The following is a 24,104-nucleotide window of genomic DNA, read 5'->3' on the forward strand; positions in this document are numbered from 1 at the left end:
TTGATTGGGGGCACAAAATGGCCAGTGTCACTACATTATGGAAAATGCATTGTGAGAACTTTCTCACGTGTGTGTGTGTGTGTGTGTGTGTGTGTGTGTGTGTGTGTGTGTGTGTGTGTGTGTGTGTGTGTGTGTGTACTCCAGTCCATTAAGGACAAGATCAGCCATAGAAGTTAAGGGGGGAGGGAATCTGACAAAAATATCTTTAACAGAATTAAAACACACATAATTAAATAGATACAAGGAAGGGGCTCTTAAAAGACTGCTTATTCCTCTTGTCTTTTATTTTATTTTTTTGTCTCGGCTTCTGCTACAGTCATACACATTTTGAGTTCTCGATTGAGGGGTCATAGCTCATGGATTGTGAAGAGGAGTTACAGATGTCAAAACTACTGCCTATCACAATTCCCCATCTGAGGTTTTATCTAGCTGCAAGAAAAACATGATAAAAATAATTAGAATTATAATCATAATGATAACAAATGGAATTTGTGCAGCTTTTGTTATGTGCCAAACATTGTGCCAAGTTCTTTCCAAATATCTCATTTGATTTAGTGTTAGCTTATTTTATTCCCAAACTGAGAAAAAATATGACTATCAAGGACTTTGTAGACAATCCAATGCCTTCCCTGGGATTCTTTTACAATCAAAATGAGGTAATTTTTGCCCTCAAGGAACTTCTATCCCAAAAGAGAAAGCCAAAACATAAAAGCAACTTGGATGGGGGACAGAGAAAAGGATAACCAGTATGGGATAGACTGTTAGGGAAAGAGTGAAAAAGTCAGGAGAGTAAGGTTTGATGATGAAATTGGGACCCAAAGAAGTTAAATCACCCTTGATCAAAAAGATCATAAATATTAGAGTGAGGATTTGAACCCAGGTGTTTTCACTCCAGGCACTACTCTTTCTGTTCTCCTACTATGCTTTTACAATGAGGTACCTCAGATGACTATCATTGACCAATTTTATAGAGGCAAAAATTGAGAATCAGGTGAGTTGCCTCAGTCAAGATCACAAACCTCTTAAGTTTCAGAGCTGGAATTCAGATCTATTTCTGATCTGGAATTCAGATCAGATTTCAGAGAATACAGTGCTTCCAACTTCAAGAATCTTGGCATGGCAGATGTCCCCATGGGTGGTGTAAAAAAATATTATGGTTGGATTGGATCTTCTCTCCCCTTCTTTACCTCCAATGCAAGCTTTCACCTTGTTGCTGGGGGTTTTCTGTCACTGCTTGGAACTGTAGGCTTTGAAAACTGAAAAGTCTGAGAGATAATTTGTGTGGGCAGATGAGAACACACAGTGTCTTTAATGATATTGGCCTTATGCAAGAAATCATATCCAGTGACAGGGGCCGAAATGAATCAAAGGTAATATTCTCAGGACAGGAAGCTTGATAGAAGCTTAAAAATCCAAACCAGCCCAAGAAGAACCCTGAAAGTGGGTTCAGTCTTCCCCTCATCTTTGTCCCTCAGTGATCTTGTTGAACATTCCCATGCCTGTCTCCCTAAGAGATTACAAAATTTCTCTCTCAAACTGCTCCCAGATGTATCTTTTAATTTATTTTTTGGTCTTACTTATAATTAGTGACTTGTTTTTGATGGGTGTATTATCATTAATCGATCAATTTGCACCTGGGACAAAGTTCAAGCCTTCAGTGACACTCCTGAGATCCCATGAAATCAGTGTTCCTTGTCTTCCAGCTTACAAGATAATCCCATCTCTGGATGCAAACAAAATCTTGAGTCTATAACTACCTTCCGTCTGTCCCCTCTCATACCCATCCTCTAACTGATAAGGTCCAGCTCTACACCTCAGCAGCAGAAATCAGCCTGATTACTGTGCTCTGTTCAGGGACTTGGAACAAGAATGTCATCTGTCTTCCTGCAGGTAAAATTTAGGCAGAATGGAACTCTATTTGCTGCCGATAGAAGCCACCCTCTGAAGAAGATGCTGGCATTTTTTCTCAGAATCCTAATGAGAGGTTGTCTTTGTGGGGGTCTTCCCTTCTTCTCCAAATGCCCATTGTAGCACATCTGGTGTGCTGTAGGGCTCCTAGGATTAGTTTTCTCAGATCTAATGGACCTTGTAAGCCCTTGTACACATTCTGTCAAGCATATTTTTATTACAACCCCCACTTTCAACATATATATATTATAATATGCCTTTTTAAAATAAATTTCATGGATTCATAGATCATAGGCTTCAGAAGGAATATTACTTTCATTCTATTTGTAATGCTTGACAGTTGGTAGATATAAAGTGAAAAGTGACCTAATTCCCAGAAGGAGAATAAAACAATACAGGTTGCTTCCATTACTACTGTAAAATGAAATGCAAATTTTTTTCTACTTTGCCATCCTTGAATAGACTATTAGTAACAATCATCAAACTTTCTAAAAGTTCCCTTTTATGTTCTTTAACAAGCCCCAGTGATACTTATTTTGCTTTCTCCATGTCAAATAACTGACTAAAATCTGTCTTTCTCCCTTTTTCTTCCTCCTCTTTTGAAAAGTATTACTACTGGAATACAATCTCTGTAGATTACTGCTTATTGAGTATGTAAATTTCTCAGGAAGGGCTGGATATTGGCATTCACATTTCACTTGAAGAAAGACAAATTCTAGTCAGTGACACCCCAACGTAAATTCAAATAAACTTCTTTCCTTTTATTTAGTCTCTCACATTATTCACTTCCAGTTAGCCAATTAATGTGTCAGGTGAGATTCTCCTTTGTTTCTCAAGGTTAAGATTTCTCCAGCAATTTAGCAATGTGATGTCTGCCAGTCCTGTGAGGTCACAGAGTGATGGGAATGTAACCAGCTCATCAGAGGTGAACACCCTAGGTAAGGTTTCTTATCCAGGCCAGTCTTCCCTGCTTCAGTTTAGATCTTTCTGTCCTCTGTAGTAGTATTACTTTCCCTTTAAAAGCTCTTTCTTTGCATGATGCTATTTTTTTAAGCCAAAGTTGTTTTTAAGTTTTTTAAGCCAAAATTGTATCTGAAGTGATTAAGTCAAAATTATAGAAATCTGCCTGAGTTAGTAGGTGAGTATGAACAGTAATTATTTACTGGAAGAATGTCTTCCTGGTTCCCAAAGGAAAGCCTGGGCATAGGTTTTCTGTTGGAACTTATTATTTTGATCCTTTCTCAGTGGCCCTGTCATGGTGGCTTCAGTCTACATCCAGGACTAGATTAAGGTTAATGTGACCTTTTCAGATGGAAGCTCTGCTTTAACCTGAGGTTAAACTAGAACACAAGCAGTCAACTGAGTGAGCCCAGCCCTGGGAGTACACTGAAATTTATATTTAAACATTTTATGACCAGTGTGGATGGGTTAGTCAGGATTATTTATAAAATTATTCACCTTTTGCTGTCATATGTACATAGAAATACCCAGACTAATTTCATTTAGCAAAAGAAAGCTGTAGAATCATTTGAACTGGATAAATTGACCTACTTACAGGATTTTTTAAATAAAAATGGCCAGCCAAAGTGATGGATTGTGTGTTTGAAGAAATTTCTTATTTGAAGTAGTTTTCTCTCAATTTCGTGTTATCTCTTTGCCTAAATTCCCACAGTACCCCTGGACATGTGAATTCAGGACCGTAATAATTATAAAAAAATTCTGCCTTGCGTGTCTAGGGAAGAGTAAAAGAGATCAAGGCTGCATTTCTTTTTTATTAATCTCTATTTGTCTGAAAATATAAGCTGTCAACAATATCTGTTTGCATTGTGGTTTGATAATTTTGGCAGAATTCTTTTTACCTGCACAGGCTGGAGAGGAAAAGAAACCAGACCTCTTCAGATGAAAGATGCAAAGATTTAAAAAGATACAATTGTATTTCTATTCCTATTTCTCTCTGAGGGATGGAGAAAGAGATAGCCAGACAGAGGCAGACAGAGACAAAGATGGAGGAGAAATACAGACAGAAACAGAGAAACAGAAAGACAGAAGCAGGGAAACTCCTTTTCTGTAGAAATTTGTGACATTAAAGTGTAGAGACTTTGGTGTGACTCAAGTATTGTACATTCAATGTAAAATTTCAAATAATAATTCAGTGTGTTTTGTATGTTTTTAATAAGTTGACATTTTTTGGTATATATTTTTTAATTTAGCAGTTATCCTTCCTAGGAGTGTAAAGAAGTCAATGGTATCTGCCTACAAATTTGCTTCCAATCTCTTTTCTCCCTGTCTCGTCATTACATTCTCTTTCTTGGTACCTCTACCTCCAGAGCTCACATAAATAAGCATTTATATAACTGTGAGTATAGTTGTATACATATAGCTTTGCAAAACTAAATCTGTTGCTTTATGTCTCCAAAGCTATAATTGATTAGTAAAAGTGTTTCCTGCTCTGAAACTGAGGGATACATTAATCTATTTATTATGAATATTTAGTGATCAAATAGAGCATATTTTAGTAGGAGGAACAGACCAAAAGTTCATATGCTTTAAGCTCTAAAGCATCCCATCATCTTCATCACATACAATTTAATAACAGTTTTAACATTAATCAATGAAACCATCCCAATCCTTAGTGAACACTCACTTCTGCCATTCTTTTTGGGTTATAGTCAATGAACTGAAATCCTCTGTCTACACTCATTCCAGTAAACAGAGCTTGGGAGAGCTTATTTCTAGACAATACATAGCTCAGGGTGCTGTGCAGGCGGTAAAAAGTATGCTAATGGGTTAAAGAATCAGCAGGACCAGTGACTCAAAGGCCTTTGACCCAAACAGGGTTTACCAGGGACATTTTTTTCCTAGAAGTGAGTTAATCAGCTTTGCTGTGAGATAATAAATGAGAATATCAGACAACTGCTCTTGTTCCACAGAGTCAGCAGGAGTTCTATGAGCACATATTAAATCTGTTTCTCTTCTATTTATACTTTACTGAATTCAAGTAAATTTAAGTCCAAGAAGTCGATGGTCAGGTGGCTGGAAGATCCATCAGAGTCTTCTCCAATTGGGGACATTAGCAGATTCGTGGGGGTCAATCATAACTGTAGGAAGGTAATGTTATAATATAGAGTATTTTTGGTATTCTTGCTATATCTTCTTAGGTAATCTCTTTTCCAAGTCATAATTGACTTATTTCAATTGATTTATTATAGAGACCTTAGCAGATAGAGACACATGAATGAACTAGAAAACTCTAACCCTTAAGAGACAGATTATTGTGGAGACCCAACCCATCACTGTGAATGGAAGATAGATGAGGGATTAATTTAGTTGATAGTGATAAACAGAAATACAACAATGTCTGCCTTTATTTCATACACTCTACATTGAGTAGGTAAATAAATTTTTAATTAGAAAATAATAGGGAAAAACCTTTCTGTATGTTGTCATGTTCCTTTTATCATAGATTTTGCAGGAGCATTATATTTGGATCCCAAAAACAGTTTTGGTGTAATGTACTCCAACATCTCCTTTTTATGATGTTGGGTAAGGGAAAATACATGTATATAGCATGTACTATGTGGATTTTATATGAAGGAATTAAGTCTAGATTGGTTCAAGTTCATATCAGTAGTAGTGGATTGTGCAACATGGACAATTTGTTTATTCTCCAAATATATAATATATGATATAAGGAGGTTGACAATAGTGCTGATCTGGATTAAGGAGGTTCCTAGATTGATTTATAAATTACAGTCCAGAATATTAAAGCATTATTAGACTACTTCATAGAACAAAAATGTCATGGAAATTCCCATAAAATGAAATTGTCCATGTTGTCAGATTTCGTGGAATTTTTTTTTGTATGATATTTATTTTGACTTTGTTCTAGTTTCCTTTATCCACTTTCAGAACATGGTTGAGTATCCTTTTTATTAAAAAAAGGAAACTATTGTTGACAATTATTTTTCATTTCATGTTCTTTTCCTAAGCAGTTTTTGCTTTTATTCAAATGGTTTTATTATCTCATATTTACTTACCTTATATTATTGTACTGGCTATTTTCATCCTATTTTCAAAAGGTATATATTTTATTACTTAATATTCAATAACAATTCAACAATTCATCATTGAATTTCCTATGTGCAGTGTGGCAAATTTGGCCCAATTTTCTATGTTAACTTTCTATAGATTTTTATATATGGTATTTCTGTTGCTGATGTCTGATGTGATCGGATATGCTTTAGTAATTCATGCTTTACTGTGGAATTGTTACAGTATATTTTTTAAAGTGTCAATATGAACTAAGTTTTTTTATCTTTGAAATCATTAGTTATTAGTGGTAATATGATATTAAGTACATCATAGGATCCCTCCATTTCTAAGTACAATTACATATTTTTTCCTTGCAAATGAATAATGCATATCATTTTGGTTTACTTAAATAACACATTTCCTTTGAATTAAGCTTTCTTCATATATATTAGAGTTGGCATTTTAAAACAATCTATTTGGCTCTTTTTTCATTTTTAATGAATGTTAGCTTACTTCAATACTGGATTGACTTAACTTTCCTTCAGTTCTGGACGTTTGGATTACAATTAAGCATTTATTTTCATAGTCTCACTGACAGCTCTCAGTAATTGAAAAAAAATTCCCCTGATGACCTGGTGAAATGATACAGCTTCACCTATATTACATTTAGTATTTCAGTATCTGCACTCTGCTCACCATTAAAGGAAAATTCAACAAACACAAGCAGACTGAATGTCAAAAGTCTGATTCATTCTCAAAATTAAATGGTCTCTAGAAATGTTGGAAAGATTTCCTTTCTTCCTTCCTCCTTGTCTCCCTTCTTCCTCTTTCTTTCATTGTTGGTTTCTTTGCTTCTTCCTTCCTTCTGTCCTTCATTCCTTCCTTTCTTCTTCTCTATCTGGCTCTGAAAATAGCTTTACTTCAGTCATTGATATTATTATTTTTCTTGACTTAGTTCTAGGTATTGTCTTCTTCATCCAGACAGGAGCTGGTGTACTGGGAAATGTTCTCCTCCTTTGCTACTGTACCATTACTTTCAGAACTGGAAGAAGATTGAAGCCCATATACTCAATTTTTTTCCACTTGGCCTTGGCCAACTTTTTAGTGCTTATTTGCAAGGGAGTCCCTCAGACAATGATCGGTTTGGGGCTGAACATTTTCTTGGATAGTGTTGGATGTAGATTTGTTATTTTCCTCCACCGAGTGGCTCGCAATCTTTCTGTCAGCATCACCTGCCTTCTGAGTGGTTTTCAGATTATCACCATCAGTCCTATTACTTTTTCTATATTGTCAAAACTCAAAACCAGAATGTCAAAGTACATTTTCCCTTTCTGTCTTTTCTGTTGGATCCTACACATACTGGCAAGTGTATTTATGTTTAGGAATACGCAGAATTTTATGAAAAGCAGTAACAAAACAAGGATATGGAACATGGGATTCTGTTCAGACTCTACTCTAGTTTCATTCAATGTCTCATTATTTATAATTTTGCACTCTGTTCCTGATTTCCTATGTGTAGGATTTATGGTCATGACCAGTGGCTACCTGGTTCTTCTGCTGCAAAGACACCATCAACAGATCCAGCATATTCATAGCTCCAGCCAATTTTTAAGAAGGTCTCCTGTGATTAAAGCCACCTATGCCATCTTGGTTTTGATGAGCACATATGTCTCCTTCTACTCAGCCAATTCTATTTTTTCATTTTATAGTATTCAGTTTGATAAATATCATCAGTGGTTGTTTCCCATCGCAGCTCTCCTGAATGCATGTTTCCCAGTGATCAGTCCATTTGTGCTTATCGGCTGTGATTCCCAAATTCTTCATTTCTTCTGCTCACTCTGGCAAAAGAAAAGGTCCTAGAACTCTTCCCCCTCACCCCCCCGGAATATACCACTGTTTGACATTTGATTTCCACTCTTGCAATCATATATCTTTAAGAAACAGATAGGAACAGGTCATCACACAACATGATAAAAGGATTGTAGGTCTTTGAAAGTAGGAAGGACATTAATGACTACTGTTATCCTCATTATATCTAATATTTGCATTGAGTTTTAAAGGTTGAAAATCCTTTACATTTACTCTATTCAGAAAGGCTTTTAATGGCAAACTTCTTATCCTTCTTCATTCACAGCATTTTGGGTTCCAATTCCTCAATGTTTATTGAGTATTCTAGTTTACTTTAGAAATTGTTTTTTTTTTCACAGATTTTAGTGGGATGTTGAGAACAACAATTTGTGCTGGTCACAGAGTGACAATTGAGAAATGTCTGTCAATTACTTCTACATATGAAGTGTAGGAGAAATTTTATGTCTTACCTGTGATCTACAGAAATACATAAGCAGTATCTGGAGAAAAGGGGAGATGGTTTGGTGAAATCTGTTCCTCAGCTGGGCTAATGTAAGGAATGCCTTATGTCATAAGTTAAATTTGACAAAAGGGTAAACCGATGCAATTCCCTGCACAAGAGAACTTTTATTCAAAGAGACATGCTTTATTCCGATAAAAGGGTCAATGAATTGCCTCCATTTATACTAAAGACCTAGAACAAAAAGATAGTGTTGCTATTATGGATTTTGAGGAAAACAGAACAAAGAACAGGCCAGAGTAAGTCATATCATATAGTTGAGGGCAACAAGATTGGTCACAGAGCTGAGACACAGGAGTCAACATGGTTAGGTGGAAGTTTTGTAACTGGGGTTAGTAACAGACCCCTCCTTCCCTCCTAAGACTTCATGTGCAGCATAACTAAACAAATATCCTTGAAGGATAGGTTTGTGGTGTAAGGGTATAATGCCTGAGTCCCTTGTGTTCACACACACATCTCCCAAGGTCAACAGAAATCCTTGATGCAAAGATAGATCAGTAATCTGTGGGAATACTGGGTTTCTGCAGTTAAACCCTTCTAGGCCAGCTGAATTCTGAGCTAGAGTCAGAGACAAAGAACCCTGTCTTGAGGTACTACAGGAAAAAAAGTGATTAAAAGACAAAATCAATTAATTTCTAAATAGAATCAGTGGGAAAATGATACAGAATTCATACTGATCATTTCATTGCCCCCTTTCATCAATGAAGGATACTGTCTTTCATAGATGAGTTATCTCTTAAGACAATCTTATAAGATCTTTAACATCATTATTACCAACAGTAGGGCACACGATAACGTTGTGTTTTTTTCTGGCAAAAGTTCCAGTCAGGCAATAACACAGTAAGTAATGCAAAGTTGAAAGAATAAGAAAACTGATTAGCCATAGCACAAGCACAATGAAAATATCTAAAACCATAGACTAAATTTAGAAGAGTGATCTCAAAGCACCTGAGAAAACTCAGCAAGCATAGATATTTGTGAAATGAAAGGCTGACAAAGTACAATAATCAAAAATATTAACTTATAGCAAGTCTTCTTCTATCCTAGGAATGCATTTCCAATGTTCATTTAATCAGCACATTTGATCTTGGATCAACTTGTTGCATATTGCCAACTAGTCTTCCAGAAAGAATTTTCGTGGACATCTGGAATAAGTTAGCCTTAAAGGAAGCTCTTCAAACGAATTATTTCTGTGATTTCATACCTCTCATAGATTTTTAAAAGTTCTCGCCACATTTTCAGTAAAACAGATCTCAGTACAATTTAGTTTACTTCAAAATTTAATATTTACCAAATATCTCAGTGCCTTTTCAAATTATCATTGACTCCAATATAGATAAATTTCAGTGGTATAAAGTAGCAAATTGTTACAGTGATATATTAAAGAAATTCAAACACCCACAGAAAAATCAAAGCTAAATAATTGAAAATGTCAAAGAGAGCATAATTCTAAAAATCTTTCAAATTGCATATACTTTCTTCGTTTTGTTGCTTTCTAAATTTTTTATTGCAATTATTTAGCACTCAATTTTTTCCCCAACCAATTCCATTTTTTTTCCTTTTAGAATTCCAATTCAATTCTTTCCTTAGGAGGAGGAAATAACGACCAAGGTCTAAGCTTTACATGAAAATAATGCACTTTAATAAAAAGATGATCTCTAACACACAATGAAGGTAGGTAAACGGCATAAATTGTAAATCTATGAAGAAAAGATCTGGGATGGGATGAAAAACAAACTAAGTAACGAATTACAAATTCCATACAATTTATCAGTGGACATCAAATGAGCTGTCTTATAGTAAGATCTACCTGCACTTCAGCACATACTCTAAAAGCAGATGTTAATCCCATATTAAATAATAAATCTAAGCAGAATTCACTTTTCCTTTGAGGTAATACAAGTTATTCCATAAGTTAATCACTTCTAAATAAATTGATTATACTGAAATTCTTTCTTCAAGACAAAACAGAAGATGCCGGATTTTCATTTTAACAAATCAACAGATTAACATTTTGGTCCCAAAAACCTTTGCAGTATTGATTAATTATTTACCAAAACCTTTAAAGATATTTCAATGATCATATCTTATTCTGGAATATATAACTATGGACATGCATACAACAATTCTAAGTAGTCATCCATAGAGTTGTTTAGGGCATGGAAATGACTATAATCTCAAACTGAAAACCAAAAAATCTTATATTCCTACATATTAATTCAATGCAAAGCTATCAAAATACAGCAGCAAGAAGATAAATCTTTTCTCACAACTCAACTTAGAGAGATTTTCTATGAAAGAAAGAAGGAGGGACAAGATTTTAACAGCATCACAGCACCACAACTGATCCTTCAGGCCTATACCAAAGGGGCCAAAATGACTTAGCACCTGCAAAACAGCATAACACATACAGAGATCCATTTGATTTCAGATAAAAAATTGTATCACCAGACAATTGTAGGCAGAATACTAAACTCAGGTGCTAAGTTAGTTAAGTGGAAAGATTTCTTGTTTGGGAAATTGAGGCAAGAGGGTCTTATTTAAGCCTTCCCAAGTTTGCCCTCTGAATTCTTTTTTTTCCACTGAGAAAGATCCACTGACCTCATTCTGATTGAACTGCTGGCATTTTTCTTGCAGTGGCAAAACACTGGAACAAGGACACAGTGAACCTAAAATCAAAACTCAAAATGACATCAAATTAGAGACTTTTGAGATTTTAACTCACATCACAAGTTTCACTAATTATGTGTAGACTTGGAGATAGTTATTATCAACACTCTCATGTAATTCCCCCAAATTGTTTAGGAAATAAAAGTTGTCAGGCCTTCTAAGAAAATCTCTCAAAGGATTTTATTTAATACTCTAAAGTACAGCTTAAAATTCATCCCCTCATAAAAGGCAGTCATAAGAATTTTATTTTATTTTTTTAAGCAAGTTCTTCCAAGTATTCTTTTGCAGTAGTTGTACTAAATTATTAATTTGTTTTCAATTTTCAATCATTTCCATAATTTCTAAATTATCTCCTCCTCCCTTCACCTTCCTTCTTCAAAACAGTATGCAATCTTATGTAAATTCTACACATGCATTCCCTTTAAACACATTTTCAGATTAGTCATGTTGCATAAAAGAATTTAAACAAATGGGAGAAACCATGAGAAAAACAAAACAAAAAGTCACATAAGAAATGAGAAAATCATCTGGTTCATCCTGCATTCTGACACACTATGACTGTGACTGTGTACAATGTACTCCTGGTTCCACTCATTTCAATCAGCATCAGTTCATATAAGTCTTTCGTTGTTTTTCTGAAGTTTGCTCATTCAGCATTTCTTATAGCACAACAGTATTTCATTACATTCATATACCGCAGCTTGTTCAGCCATTCCCTAATTGATTTGATTTCCAGTTCTTGGCGACCACAAAAAGAGCTGCTATACATATTTTTGTACATTTGGGACCTTTTCTCATCTTGATGATCTCTTAGGGATACAGCCCTAAAAGTGCTACTGCTGGGTCAAAGGGTAAGCACACTTTTATCGCCCTTTGGACATATTCCCAAATTTCTCTCCAGAGTAGTTAAATCAGCTCAAAGCTCCACCAACAATGAATTGGTGTTCCAACTCTCACATATCTTCTCCAACATTTATTATTTTCCTGTTTTTTCATGTTAGCCAATCTGATAGGTGTAATATGATACCTCAGAGTTGTTTTGATTTGCATCTTTCTAATCAATAGTGATTTAAAGTATTTTTTCATATGACAATGGAGACCTTGAACCTCTTCCTCTGAAAACTACCTGTTCATAACTTTTGATCATTTATCAATTGTAGAATGTCTTGTATTCTTGTAAATTTGGCTAAGTTATCTATATATTTTAGAAATGAGGCATTTATGATAGACACTGGCTGTAAAAATTCTTTCCCAGTTATCTGCTTCCCCTCTAATCTTGGTTGTATTGGCTTTGTTTGTACAAAAACTTTTCAATTTGATGTAATCAGTGTTGTCTGTTTTACTTTTCATGAGGTTCTCTGTTTCTTCTTTGGTCATAAATTCCTCCATTTTCCATGAATCTCACAAATGAACTATTTCTTGCTCCTACAATTTGCTTATAGTATTTATATCTAAATTATTTGGAGTTGATCTTCTGTATGGTGTCAGGCATTGGTCTATCCCCAGTTTCTGCCACATTATTTTCCAGTTTTCCCAAGGGATTTGTCAAACAAAAACCTTCTTTTAAGGTTTATTCATTTGTGTTTTGTAACTGAAAAGACTTGAATATGTTTACAGATGCATAGGAAGGAGATGCTGGAATGTGAATTTCAGGACATTAGAGACCTTATCTTACATAATATTTCATATCTCTTCTAGTCTCTGTAATGCTCAGCATACCCCTCAATGCTTGGTAAACAACAGTTGATTAAAAAGTGTTTTTTGAAATGAATTGAATAGAGGGTAGTCTCATGAACAGACAGAATCATTCTTGCTTTGTTCAGTTTCCAAAAAGTAATATTAACCTACTCACTTTCTGCATCACAAAATAAGCATAGTTTTGATCTTAAAAGTATTTTTGTCTCCTTTCTCAGAAAAAAGCAATAAGAATAGTTGGAAAATATATGCCATGAGGATATAATAAGCTATTACTTCACTATAAGGGGAAAGAGGAAAATGGGAATTCAGACTAACATGGGAAAATTGGTATGAAGTGATTCAAAGTGAAGAAAGCAGAACTAAAAGAACAAAAGCTACAGTGAGGGCAACAATGTAAATAACCTAGAGAGGCAACAAAATTCTGGACAAAAACGACAGTCAGTGTTACCACCAAACACTCTGTCAAAGTCAAAGGTTATATCCCTCCTCTCATTAACAACTGAGAAACTAAGCTTTTCATGGAAGGTACTTCAGAAGGAGCTTGGAGATGGGGAAAAAGGATGTGTGCTGTATTGAAACAATGTGTTAACAAGTTAAAAATGAACAGTAGCAGAGTAGATAAATGTAAATACTGTAAATTTCATTAATCCTCTAAAGTATGGTCAGATGTGCATTAATATCCGTAGTCTAAGTTGGCATTCTGACATACTGGCAAAATAGGGTAAAAACCAAACGTGTATTACATGTAAATAATGCCTTGGACATAGCTCCATGATTTGAGACCCTCGTTATGACTTCTTTCCAAATTATTCATTTTTGTATTATTAGGTTCTGCAAAGCAAACAAATGTAGAAGGAAAAATATACCTCTCTGAGAATCCTACCATCTAAGATTTTCCCTTAAAAGATCCCATAGCCTGAGAATCATAAGATAAATTGCTTAAACAGCAGATCCTCCTTCCCAGAATGTTCATGCAGGATACATGATATCATGATAATCAGAGTCTTCAGCAGAAACACAAAAATCACTCCAAAATGATCTTGGGATGAAATTACAAGAATCCATCTAGAGTCAATTTCACAAGTATCCCAACAAGGTCTTTATTTTTTCAAACATTTCTTTGATCCAGAAAGTTTGTTCCCCACATTGTAATGTGTGGAAATAAAATGTTCAAGCTGGAAAAAAGGAAAAAAAATGAAAAAAGAGAGAAAATCAACCGTCTTGCCTCAAAAGGCTGTTAAAGTCACACTTCCCATAGTTTGTTAAAGCATTAGTAGAAAACAAATTTCATTAAAGATCTATTATTAAATGTAACATATTAGCACATTAAATGAAATCACCTAAGACAAATAAGGCTTTACTGGTTTAAATGCAGTGTTAGATGAACTCCAAAAAAGCTGGGCTAAATATTGTTAAGCCTTGTTGTTAAAATATTGCCCTCTACTTTCTGGTAAGATCTCAAGATTCTTCATTATACAGATATGAGAATCTTAAAGGGATTTGTTTTTAATATTAATGTGTTTATTTTTAGTTTTCAACATTCATTTCCACAAAATTTTGAATTCCAAATTTTCTCCACATCTCTCCCATTCTCCCACTGTCTAAGCCTTGCAGTATGATTACCCCTTCCCTCAACTCGCCCTCCTTTTAATCACACCCTTACCTTCCCTTATCCCCATCTTCTCTCTTTTCTTTTAGGGCAAGACAGATTTCTATACCCTATTACCTGTATTTTTTATTTTCCAGTTGCATGAGAAAGCAATTCTCAACATTTGTCCCTAAAACTTTGAGTTCCAACTTCTCTCCCTTCCTCTCTCCACAACCATCCCCACTGAGAAGGCAAGCAATTCAATATAGGCTATACATGTGCAGTTGTGGAAAAAAACTTTCAAAATAATCATATTGGGTAAGACTAATTATGTTTCCCTCGATCCTATCCAGACCCCTTTTATTTCTATTCTCTCTATTGGCTTGTCTCTCCCCAAAAAGTATTTTCTTCTAATTATGCCCTCTTCCCATTTACCCTCCCTTCTATCATTTCCCCACTCCACTTGTCCCCTTCTCCCCTAGTTTCCTATAGTATAAGGTAGATTTTCATACCAAATTGAGTGAGCCTGTTATTCCCTCATTAAGCCAACTGTGAAGAGAGTAAGTTTTACTTTTTCCCTCTCACCTCCTCCATTTTCTCCTCCATTGAAAAAGCTTTTTCTTGCCTGCTTTGTAAGAGAAATTTGCCCCATTCCATTTCTCCCTTTCTCCTCCCAATACATTCGTCTCTCACCCCTTAATTTTATTTTTTAAAGATATCATCCCTCTATTCAACTCACCCTGTACTCTCTGTCTGTGTATCTATCTATCTATCTATCTATCTATCTATCTATCTATCTATCTATCTATCTATCTATCTCTGTGCGTGTGTGTGTGTATAATCCCTCTGAAATACTGAACTACTGAAATACTGAGAAAAGTCTCAAGTGTTACAAATATTATCTTTCCATGTAGGTATGTAAACAGTTCAACTTTAGAAAGTCCCTTATGATTTCTCTTTCCTGTTTACCTTTTAATGCTTCTCCTGATTCTTGTGTTTGAAAGACAAATTTTCTATTCACTTCTGGTCTTTTCATAGATGCTTGAAAGTCCTCTATGTCATTAAATGAACATTTTTGCCCTGAAGCATTATACTCAGTTTTGCTGAGGAGGTGATTCTTGGTTTTAATTCTAGTTCCTTTGGCTTCCGGAATATCATATGCCAAGCCCTTTGAACCCAAACATACAAGCTGCTAGGTCTTCTGTTATCCTGATTTTATTTCCACAACACTCAAATTGTTTCTTTCTAGTTGCTTGGAATATTTTCTTCTTGACCTGGGAACTCTGAAATTTGTCTACAATATTCCTAGGAGTTGCTCTTTTCTGATGTCTTTCAGGAGGTGATTGGTGAACTCTTTCAATATTTATTTTGCCCTCTAGTTCTAGAATATCAGCTTAGTTTTCCTTGATAATTTCATGAAAGATGATGACTAAGCTCTTTTTTTGATCACGGCTTTCAGGTAAATCCAGGAAAAAAGGAAATCATCATGGGCAAGAAGTAAACCAGAAAAGACCACAGAATCTTACTATGGGGACAAAGACTAAAACACAAATTCAGAAATGCCCAGCCTTGAGACTATATGCACATCTGAACTCTCAGAAGGGAATATGAATTGGTCTCAAGAACAAAGACCATTGTGGGAAGAGCTCAAGAAGGATTTTAAAAGCTAAATTAGGGAGATAGAAGAAAAACTGGCCAATTATCGAAAAATTATGAAAAAAATGTTCATATACTTAAAAGGAAATTTGGACAAATAGATAAGGAGATACAAAACCTAACTGGGAAAATTGGACAAATGGAAAAGGAGATGCAAAAGTTACTGAAGAAAACTATCTATTAAAAATTAGAATTGGAGAGAGACGAATTGGGAAGCTGAGTGCATTCAGGAGCCGGCACTATGGTGGAGACAGATCCCCAGACTGTACAGTACCTGACCACTGTGGTTCAAACCCTTCTCCAGCAGATGTAGGATAAGTTTCATACCATGTCAGACCAGATAATTGGTCAAATTAATGATATAAGCAATAGCATTGATGATCTAGAGAAAAACATTCCTGACCTTATGACCCAAGCAGGGGTAGAAGGAATAGAAGGAGAAAACAAAGTACTTGCTACACGTAATAGTTAAAGGTTTTGTTAATCATTTAGAGTGAATTCTGGAAAAGGTTTTTTTTTTCACAAGCCAACAGGTGAATGAACAGCTTTTCTCAACTAACTACTGTATGCAAACATTTTTTATTCTATAGCTTGTATCACTAGAATATGCAGTTTAGTTAGGTTTCATGGTGATTTATTTTTTGATTTCTAGTACACGGTAGCTTCATAATACATGACATAAGATGTGTAAACATTAAGTAGTAAACTGAAATTCTGACTACTCTTGGCTCAAATTTAAAAAAAAAATTAGTGCATTTATTGTCAAGTCATTTGTTCCTTTTGTAGTAATTTCAGCTTAATAACAAATTGCTGTGAGCTTTTTAAAGAAATGTATTAATTTTTTCAACGGTTAATTAGACTCTCTTTGTGAAGTAAAATACCTAGAGTCTGTGGTTTGTAATTCTCAGCACAAAATTACGGTTGTACTAATAACAAATTAATTGTATGTTGACCATATTTTTAAAGCAGACAAAACAAAATTTGAACATTTTGTATTTAGATGTCTGTCATTGTCATGTTTCTGTGATTGAGAACTATACCTAAGAATCTATTATAAAAAGACCTACAAAGGAGCTGAAATTGATGGACAGCAACTACTGCCACTTTTTAATACACTGCAGGATTTGGATAGTGACTATTTCAATTTCTCACAATTACTCAGGACAGAAAACCTTCTATAAAGATGAATTACACGCAGTGGTTAGAATTTTGCTTGTCATAACACTTTAGCAATTAGTTATGACATCAAAAGTGCTCACTGTAAGAACCTGAGGGGGTTTAAAACCCCCTTATTCCATATTTACCTGTGCTACTGATTTCAAAAAGCATTTGTTAATTAAAAGAAAAAGTAAGTGGCCATTGTGAATCCTTGTTCATTTGCTGTGTACTGACTGACAAATGTCCTTATTATAAGCTTGGATTTTTTTAAAGAAAAAGTGTGGGTTTTGTTGTTTACTTTTTTCTTATCTAAGTGCTTGCAGAATAACACTTTTGTAATAGATGATAGGTGGAATGGAAAATACAAACGTTTTCATCACAGCATATTCTATGTTTTAATTAAGAGGTGAGAGACAAAGATTGGACACCCAGAAGACTAACAGGTGAAATTTTTCCTGTATTTAAAAAGAAAATTAAAGTCAAAGTAAAGCTGAAGGATGATATAGAGGTAGAGGGCATTTTTTCCTGGATAAGAACTTTTAAGTGTATATTTTGTGACTGCAGAAGAAATTCTCTGTTCTACCAGATAGTTCACCGTATTGTTATAAATGTAGAATAAAGCTATGAAATAAGAAAAAAAAATAGAGTTGGAATAGTAGAAGCTAGTAACTCTAGGAGAAATCGAGAATCAGTCAAACAGAGTCAAAAGTATGAAAAAAATAGAAGAAAATGAAAAATATCTCATTGGAAAAATAATTCACCTGGAAAATAGATCCAAGAGAGAACATCTAAGAATTATTGGTTTTCTGGAAAACCATGATGAACTAAGCACCGTGGAAAATATCTTCCAAGAAATTATCAAAGAATACTGCCTTGAGGCCCTAGATTTGGAGGGCAAAATAGTCATTGGAAGGACACAGCAGTCCACCTCCTGAAAGAGATCCCAAATCAAAACCACCAAGGAGTATTGTTGCCAAATTTGAGAAATGTCAAGGTAAGGAGAAAATAATACAAGCAGCCTGAAAGGAAACAACTGAAATATCAAGGAATTTAAGTCAGGATTACACAGGGCCTTGCAGCTTCTACATTAAAGGATGGGAAAGAATGGAATATGACAATCTGTAAGGAAAAGGAGCTTGGACTACAACCCAAGGATCACTTCCCCAGCAAAACTGTGCATAATATTTTGGGTAAGGAGATGGATGTTCTGTGAAGTAAGGGATTTCCAGACCTTTCTTATGAAAAGGCCAGAGTTCAATAGAAAATTTGATCTTCAAAAACAAGACTTAATAGAGGTGTGAAAAGGTAAAGATGGAGAAAAATCCCTGTTAATCAATGTGGGGAAACTGTTATATCCATAAAAGGGAGGATGACACTCGTTAATCTTGAGAATTCTGTACTTTGACGATATTTAAAAAGGATATACATAGATGGAGGGAATGGGTATACATTAACTGATGTGATGATAAAAATACTATTTAAGATTGCAAAGGGATTGTAACAAGAGATGTGAAAAGAAGGAGGCAGAAAAAGGTAAATTACATCACAGCAAGAGATACAAAAACATTATAGAAGAGGGAAAGAGGGGAGGAAGATAAGCATTGCTTGAGATTTACTCCCGTCTGATTCAATTACTGGAGGGAACAAAAACTCTAACTTGTTCTATAGACAGTAGGAGGGTAAAGGGGAAAAAGTGGAGGGGAGTTTCAAAATGAGGGAATAAGTAGAAAGGAAAAAGGGGAATAAAAATGTGGGACTGATAGAGGGGAGGGAAGACTGAAGGAGGCGACAGGCAAAAGTTGAAACTCTATTGTGGGGAAGGGAGAAGGGAGAACTTAAAGCAAAAATGGGGGAAAATAGGATGGAGAGAAAGACAGAGATATTAATCATAACTGTGAATGTAAATATGATAAATTCTCCCATAAAACAAAGACAGATAGCAGGATGGATTAAAAACCATAATCCAAGAATGGTTGTTTGCAAAAAACACAGTTTAAACAGGGGAATACAGATGGAGTAAAAGTAAAAGATTGGAACATAATTTATTACGATTCAGCTGATATAAAAAAACAGGAGTAGCAATCCTAATTTTAGACAAAACAAAAGCATAAATAGATCAAATCAAAAGAGATAGGGAAGGAAAGTATATCCTGCTCAAAGCCACCATAGATAATGAAGTAATATCATTACTAAACATAAATGTGACAAGTGGCATAGGATCGAAATTCTTAGAAGATAAGTTAAGGGAGTTACAGGAAGATATACACAGCAAAACTGTACTAGTGGGGCACCTCAATCTCTCCTTCTGTGAATTTGATAATGCTAACCTCAAAATAAATAAGAAATAAGTTGAGTTGAATGGAACTCTGGATAAGGTAGATATGATAGATCTCTGGAGAAAAATGAGTGGGGATAGAAAGGAATACACCATTTTCTCAGTGGTACATCTCATATATACAGAAATTGACCATGAACTATTTCATAAAAATCTCACAATCCAGTGAAAAATCCAGAGTTAGTCAATACACCCATCTCAGATCATAATACAATAAAAATTATATGTAATAAAGGACCATGGAAACATAGACCGAAAATTAATTAGAAACTATTTAATCTAATCCTAAAGAATGAGTGGGTTAAATAACAAATCATAGAAACAATCAATAATTTCATTCGAGATAATGACAACAATAAGACAACATACCAAAAGTTATGGGATGCTGCAAAAGCTGTTCTTCGGTGAAATTTTATGTCATTGAATGCCTATTTAGAGAAAGAGGAGATCAATGAATTGTTCATGCAGCTGAAAAATCAAGAAAAAGAACAAATGAAAAATTCCTAAGTAAATACCAAATTAGAAATTCTGAAAACAAATGGAGACATTAATAAAATTGAAATTAAAAAAAACTACTGAACTAATAAATAAAACTAAAAGTTGGTTTTGTGAAAAAAACTAAAATTGATAGACTTTGGTCAATTTGATTTAAAAAAGAAAGAAGAAAACAATATCAAAAACGAAAAATGTGAATTAACCTCCAGTGAGGAGGTAATTAAAACAATAATTACAAATTACTTTGCCCAACCATATGCTCATAAATTTGACGATCTAAGTGAAATGGATGAATATTTTTAAAATATAACTTGCCCAGGTTAACAATAGAGGAAGTGAAACATTTAAATAACCCCATCTCAAAAAAATAAATTGAACAAGCCATCAATGTACTTCCTAGGAAACCAATTTCCAGGAAGAGATGGATTTACAAGCGAATTCTATTAAACATTTTAAAAAGAGGCGATTTCAATATTCCACAATACTTGAATTGTTTCTTTCTAGCTGCTTGCAATATTTTCTCCTTGACCTGGGAACTCTGGAATATGGCCACAATGTTCCTAGGAGTTTCTCTTTTTGGATCTCTTTCAGGCGGTGAGCTGTGGATTCCTTGAATACTTATTTTGCCCTCTGGTTCTAGGATATCAAGGCAGTTTTCCCTGATAATTTCATGAAAGATGATGTCTAGGCTCTTTTTTTGATCATAGCTTTCAGGTAGTCCCATAATTTTTAAATTCTCTCTCCTGGATCTATTTTCCAGGTCAGTTGTTTTTCCAATGAGATTTTTCACGTTATCTTCCATTTTTTCATTCTTTTGGTTTTGTTTTGTGATTTCTTGGTTTCTCATAAAGTCATTGGCCTCCATCTGTTCCATTCTAATTTTGAAAGAACTGTTTTTTTCAGTGAGCTTTTGAACCTCCTTTTCCATTTGGCTAATTCTGCTTTTGAAAGCATTCTCGTCCTCATTGGCTTTTTGAACCTCTTTTGCCAATTGAGTTAGCCTATTTTTCAAGGTGTTATTTTCTTCAGCATTTTTTTGGGTGTCCTTTAACAGGGTGTTGACCTGCTTTTCATGCTTTACTTCCATCTCTCTCATTTCTCTTCCGAGTTTTTCCTCCACCTCTCTAACTTGATTTTCAAAATCCTTTTTGAGCTCTTCCATGGCCTGAGCCCATCGGGTGGGCTGGGATACAGAAGCCTTGACTACTGTGTCTTTCCCTGATGGTAAGCATTGTTCTTCCTCATCAGAAAGGAAGGGAGGAAATACCTGTTCACCAAGAAAGTAACCTTCTATAGTCTTATTTTTTTTTCCCTTTTCTGGGCATTTTCCCAGCCAGTGACTTGACTTCTGAGTATTCTCTTCACTCCCACTTTGCCTCCAGATCCTCCCAGCCAATGCTTGGGGTCTGAGATTCAAATGCTGCTTCCCAGCCTCAGGGCTTTGGGTGGGGGCGGGGCTGCTATTCAGTGTGAGATTAAGTTCAGGTGTTCAGTTGGGGGCAGGGCCACCACACAGGCTCAGTTCCCTCACGGGGTTTATGCAGAGACCTTCAACAATGGATCAGAGCTTCTGCCTGCTTGGGGAGCCCTGGTCTGCTCCCGCCTCTACTGCTGCCTCACAAGGGGGTCTGAGTTATGGGGGCACCCCACTCCCCTCTCAGCAATGCGAGGAGACCCTCTCACCAACCTTTGGGGCCCGTAGGTGGAGGAACCTACGCGGCTGCTGGAGATTCTGTCCCTGAAGCCCGCTGGGATCTGCTCCTCTCAGTGCCACATGGCCAAGGCAGGGCTGGGCTCAGCTCTGGGTCTGGGGCACTACGGACCTTTTGCGAGAGGTTTTCAGGCTCTCTGGAACAGAAATCTCCTCTGCTCCCTTGTTCTGTGGCTTCTGCTGCTCAAGAATTTGTTGGGAGTTCTGTTTTACAGATATTTTATGGACTGTGGGTTGGGAGCTAGCATATGTGTGTCTTTCTACTCCTCCATCTTGACTCCGCCCCCCAGTATTACATTCTAATGTGGGAAAAGAACACACAAAAAAGAACTGAAAAGCAGAGGCTAATGTAGTGTCAAAATAAAAGAAGATGGTATGAAGTCAGATGACAGACTGCGAGGGCAATGAAGCATGGGGAGTGTGGACACAAATGAAGGACCTAGAACGAGTTCACATATCCCCAGAGCATGGTTCTTGACCCTTGAAGGAAAGTAAAATCATTGAAATCAAGTCAAGTCAAGTCAAGTCCACCAGGCACAGGAATTGGTCTTTGTCCATGATTGTGATTTAGAGTTACCCCTCTTCATAGCCCCAGTCCTATGCTCTCCTGCTGGTAATTGCTATTCTTGAAACTGATAGAATCATAGCAGCACTTCCCAACAGTCTTTATAGTCAAAACCAGTTCTGGTTGTACCAGTTTTTTGCTGTTGTTTTGCTGTTCAATCCATGAGTTCAATCCACCAGTCCTGTGAAAGAATGTGTTGGTTCATTTTTTTAATAGAATTTTATTTTTTCCATTACAATTTTGTGTATTACATGTAATTATATTTTGAGCTCCAAATTTTTCTCCTTCCCTCCCTCCCTTCTTTTCCCCTGTGAAGTCCATAATTCTTCTGTTTGGGGAGTCCTGTACTTTGCTTGTGCACAGGGATATTTTCAGCCTTCTCAATCAGAGGAGATGTTTGATTCTGAAGAAAGAGGCCAAGGAATTCAATTTGATTATAATAAGTATTAGTTTAATAAAATCATTTACACATAAGGAGCTTTATATGGAATGGCTCCCAGAAGAGAAAGTTAATAATGGATTAATCCCTTACTTCCCTAAGATCTAAGAAAAGAGCAATGATTATTACAGAAAACAGACAAAAAAAGGAGGAGTTAGGAAGTACATCATTACTGACTGATCGATATTTGGAGTTTTCTGCTTAGTAATGACCTTGTGAATTCAGTCAATGTAATCTCCAAACATAAGCTTCTGTATTGATTAGTCCCTGGTCACATATAGGTCAGATATTCTTTATATAGCTTTCATAGGTCATAGCATCTTCAGTTTTGATTCAGTGATTAAAATATAATTTTGTATCTAAATCATGATTGTAAACAGGCAGCCATGTTAGGATTTCTACCCTTCTCAGAGATGAAGTTTCATATCTTTTCATTTCCCACTGAAATTTAAGGCTTTTTCCCCAATCAGAACATCATGTCTCCTCTCCATGACATCAAGTAGTCTGATATAGGTTATACATGTTCAATCATGTTAAATATATTTCCACACTTGTCAATAATAAAATAATAATGTCAATAATAAAAAAGGAAAATCACAACAAAAAGGGGGGGAATTTTATGCTTCAGTCTTCATTCAGATTATTTGTATAGCATTTTCCATCATGGGTCTTTTGAAATTGTCTGACATCACTGCAGTGCTGAGAAGAGCTAAGTCTATCAAAGCTGGTTATCATCTAATATTCTACAGTATTCTCCTGGTTCTGCTCACTTCATTCAGCATCAGGTTATCTAAGTCTTTCTGGGCTTTTGGGAACTCTACCTGCTCATCATTTCTTATAGAACAATAATATTCCATTACATTTATATACCACAAATTTTTCAGCCATTCTCCAACTGATGGACATTCCTTGAATTTCCATTTCTTTTCTACCACAAAGTAAGAACTGCTACAAATAGTTTTGTACATGTAGGTCCTTATCTCTTTCTTGTGATCTCTTTGAGATACAGAACTAGTACTTGTAATGCTATATCAAAGATCATGCACAATTTGATTACCCGTTGGGTGTAGTTACAAATTGGTAAGGCAGCATGCCTGAGTTAACAAATGTTATCTTACTCAGAGAATTACCTTAGTTTACATTTTCATAAATTTCACTTGCAACACAATGCAATACTTATGCCAGTTCTGATGACGGAGGAGGTTCACAAAATATTCTCCCCTCTTTTCTCTAGATATTATTTGTCTTTGTAGAGCACAGGAAAAAAAATGTCCAGTACTTCATATGCAGAAGCAATTGATATACATTTCTCAATGTCCCTCCACGAACAGTACAAACTATTGTTCTCAAAATCTCATTCAGTTCTATGACAAAATCAATTTCTAAAATGGGAGAATACTTAATAAACATTTCAAAAAGGGGAGTGCAAAATAATCTGAAATGTATTAGATAGGGAAGTTCACAGTTGAAGGACACCAAGA

General features: G+C 35.4%; 1 protein-coding gene and 1 pseudogene across 1 annotated transcript; both read left to right on the forward strand.

Annotated features, from left to right (window-relative positions):
* The first annotated feature begins 1,359 nt into the window (after positions 1-1,359).
* Positions 1,360-7,800, forward strand: LOC140507309 (vomeronasal type-1 receptor 1-like). The gene is made up of 2 exons (XM_072615424.1): positions 1,360-1,370; positions 6,855-7,800. The coding sequence occupies exons 1-2, from the start codon at positions 1,360-1,362 to the stop codon at positions 7,798-7,800; spliced, it is 957 nt and encodes a 318-aa protein (XP_072471525.1).
* Positions 7,801-15,734: 7,934 nt separating this feature from the next.
* Positions 15,735-16,886, forward strand: LOC140508271 (heat shock factor-binding protein 1 pseudogene; annotated as a pseudogene).
* Positions 16,887-24,104: the final 7,218 nt, after the last annotated feature.

The sequence above is a fragment of the Notamacropus eugenii genome, chromosome 5, assembly GCF_028372415.1.
Source record: "Notamacropus eugenii isolate mMacEug1 chromosome 5, mMacEug1.pri_v2, whole genome shotgun sequence".
Lineage (NCBI taxonomy): Eukaryota > Metazoa > Chordata > Mammalia > Diprotodontia > Macropodidae > Notamacropus > Notamacropus eugenii.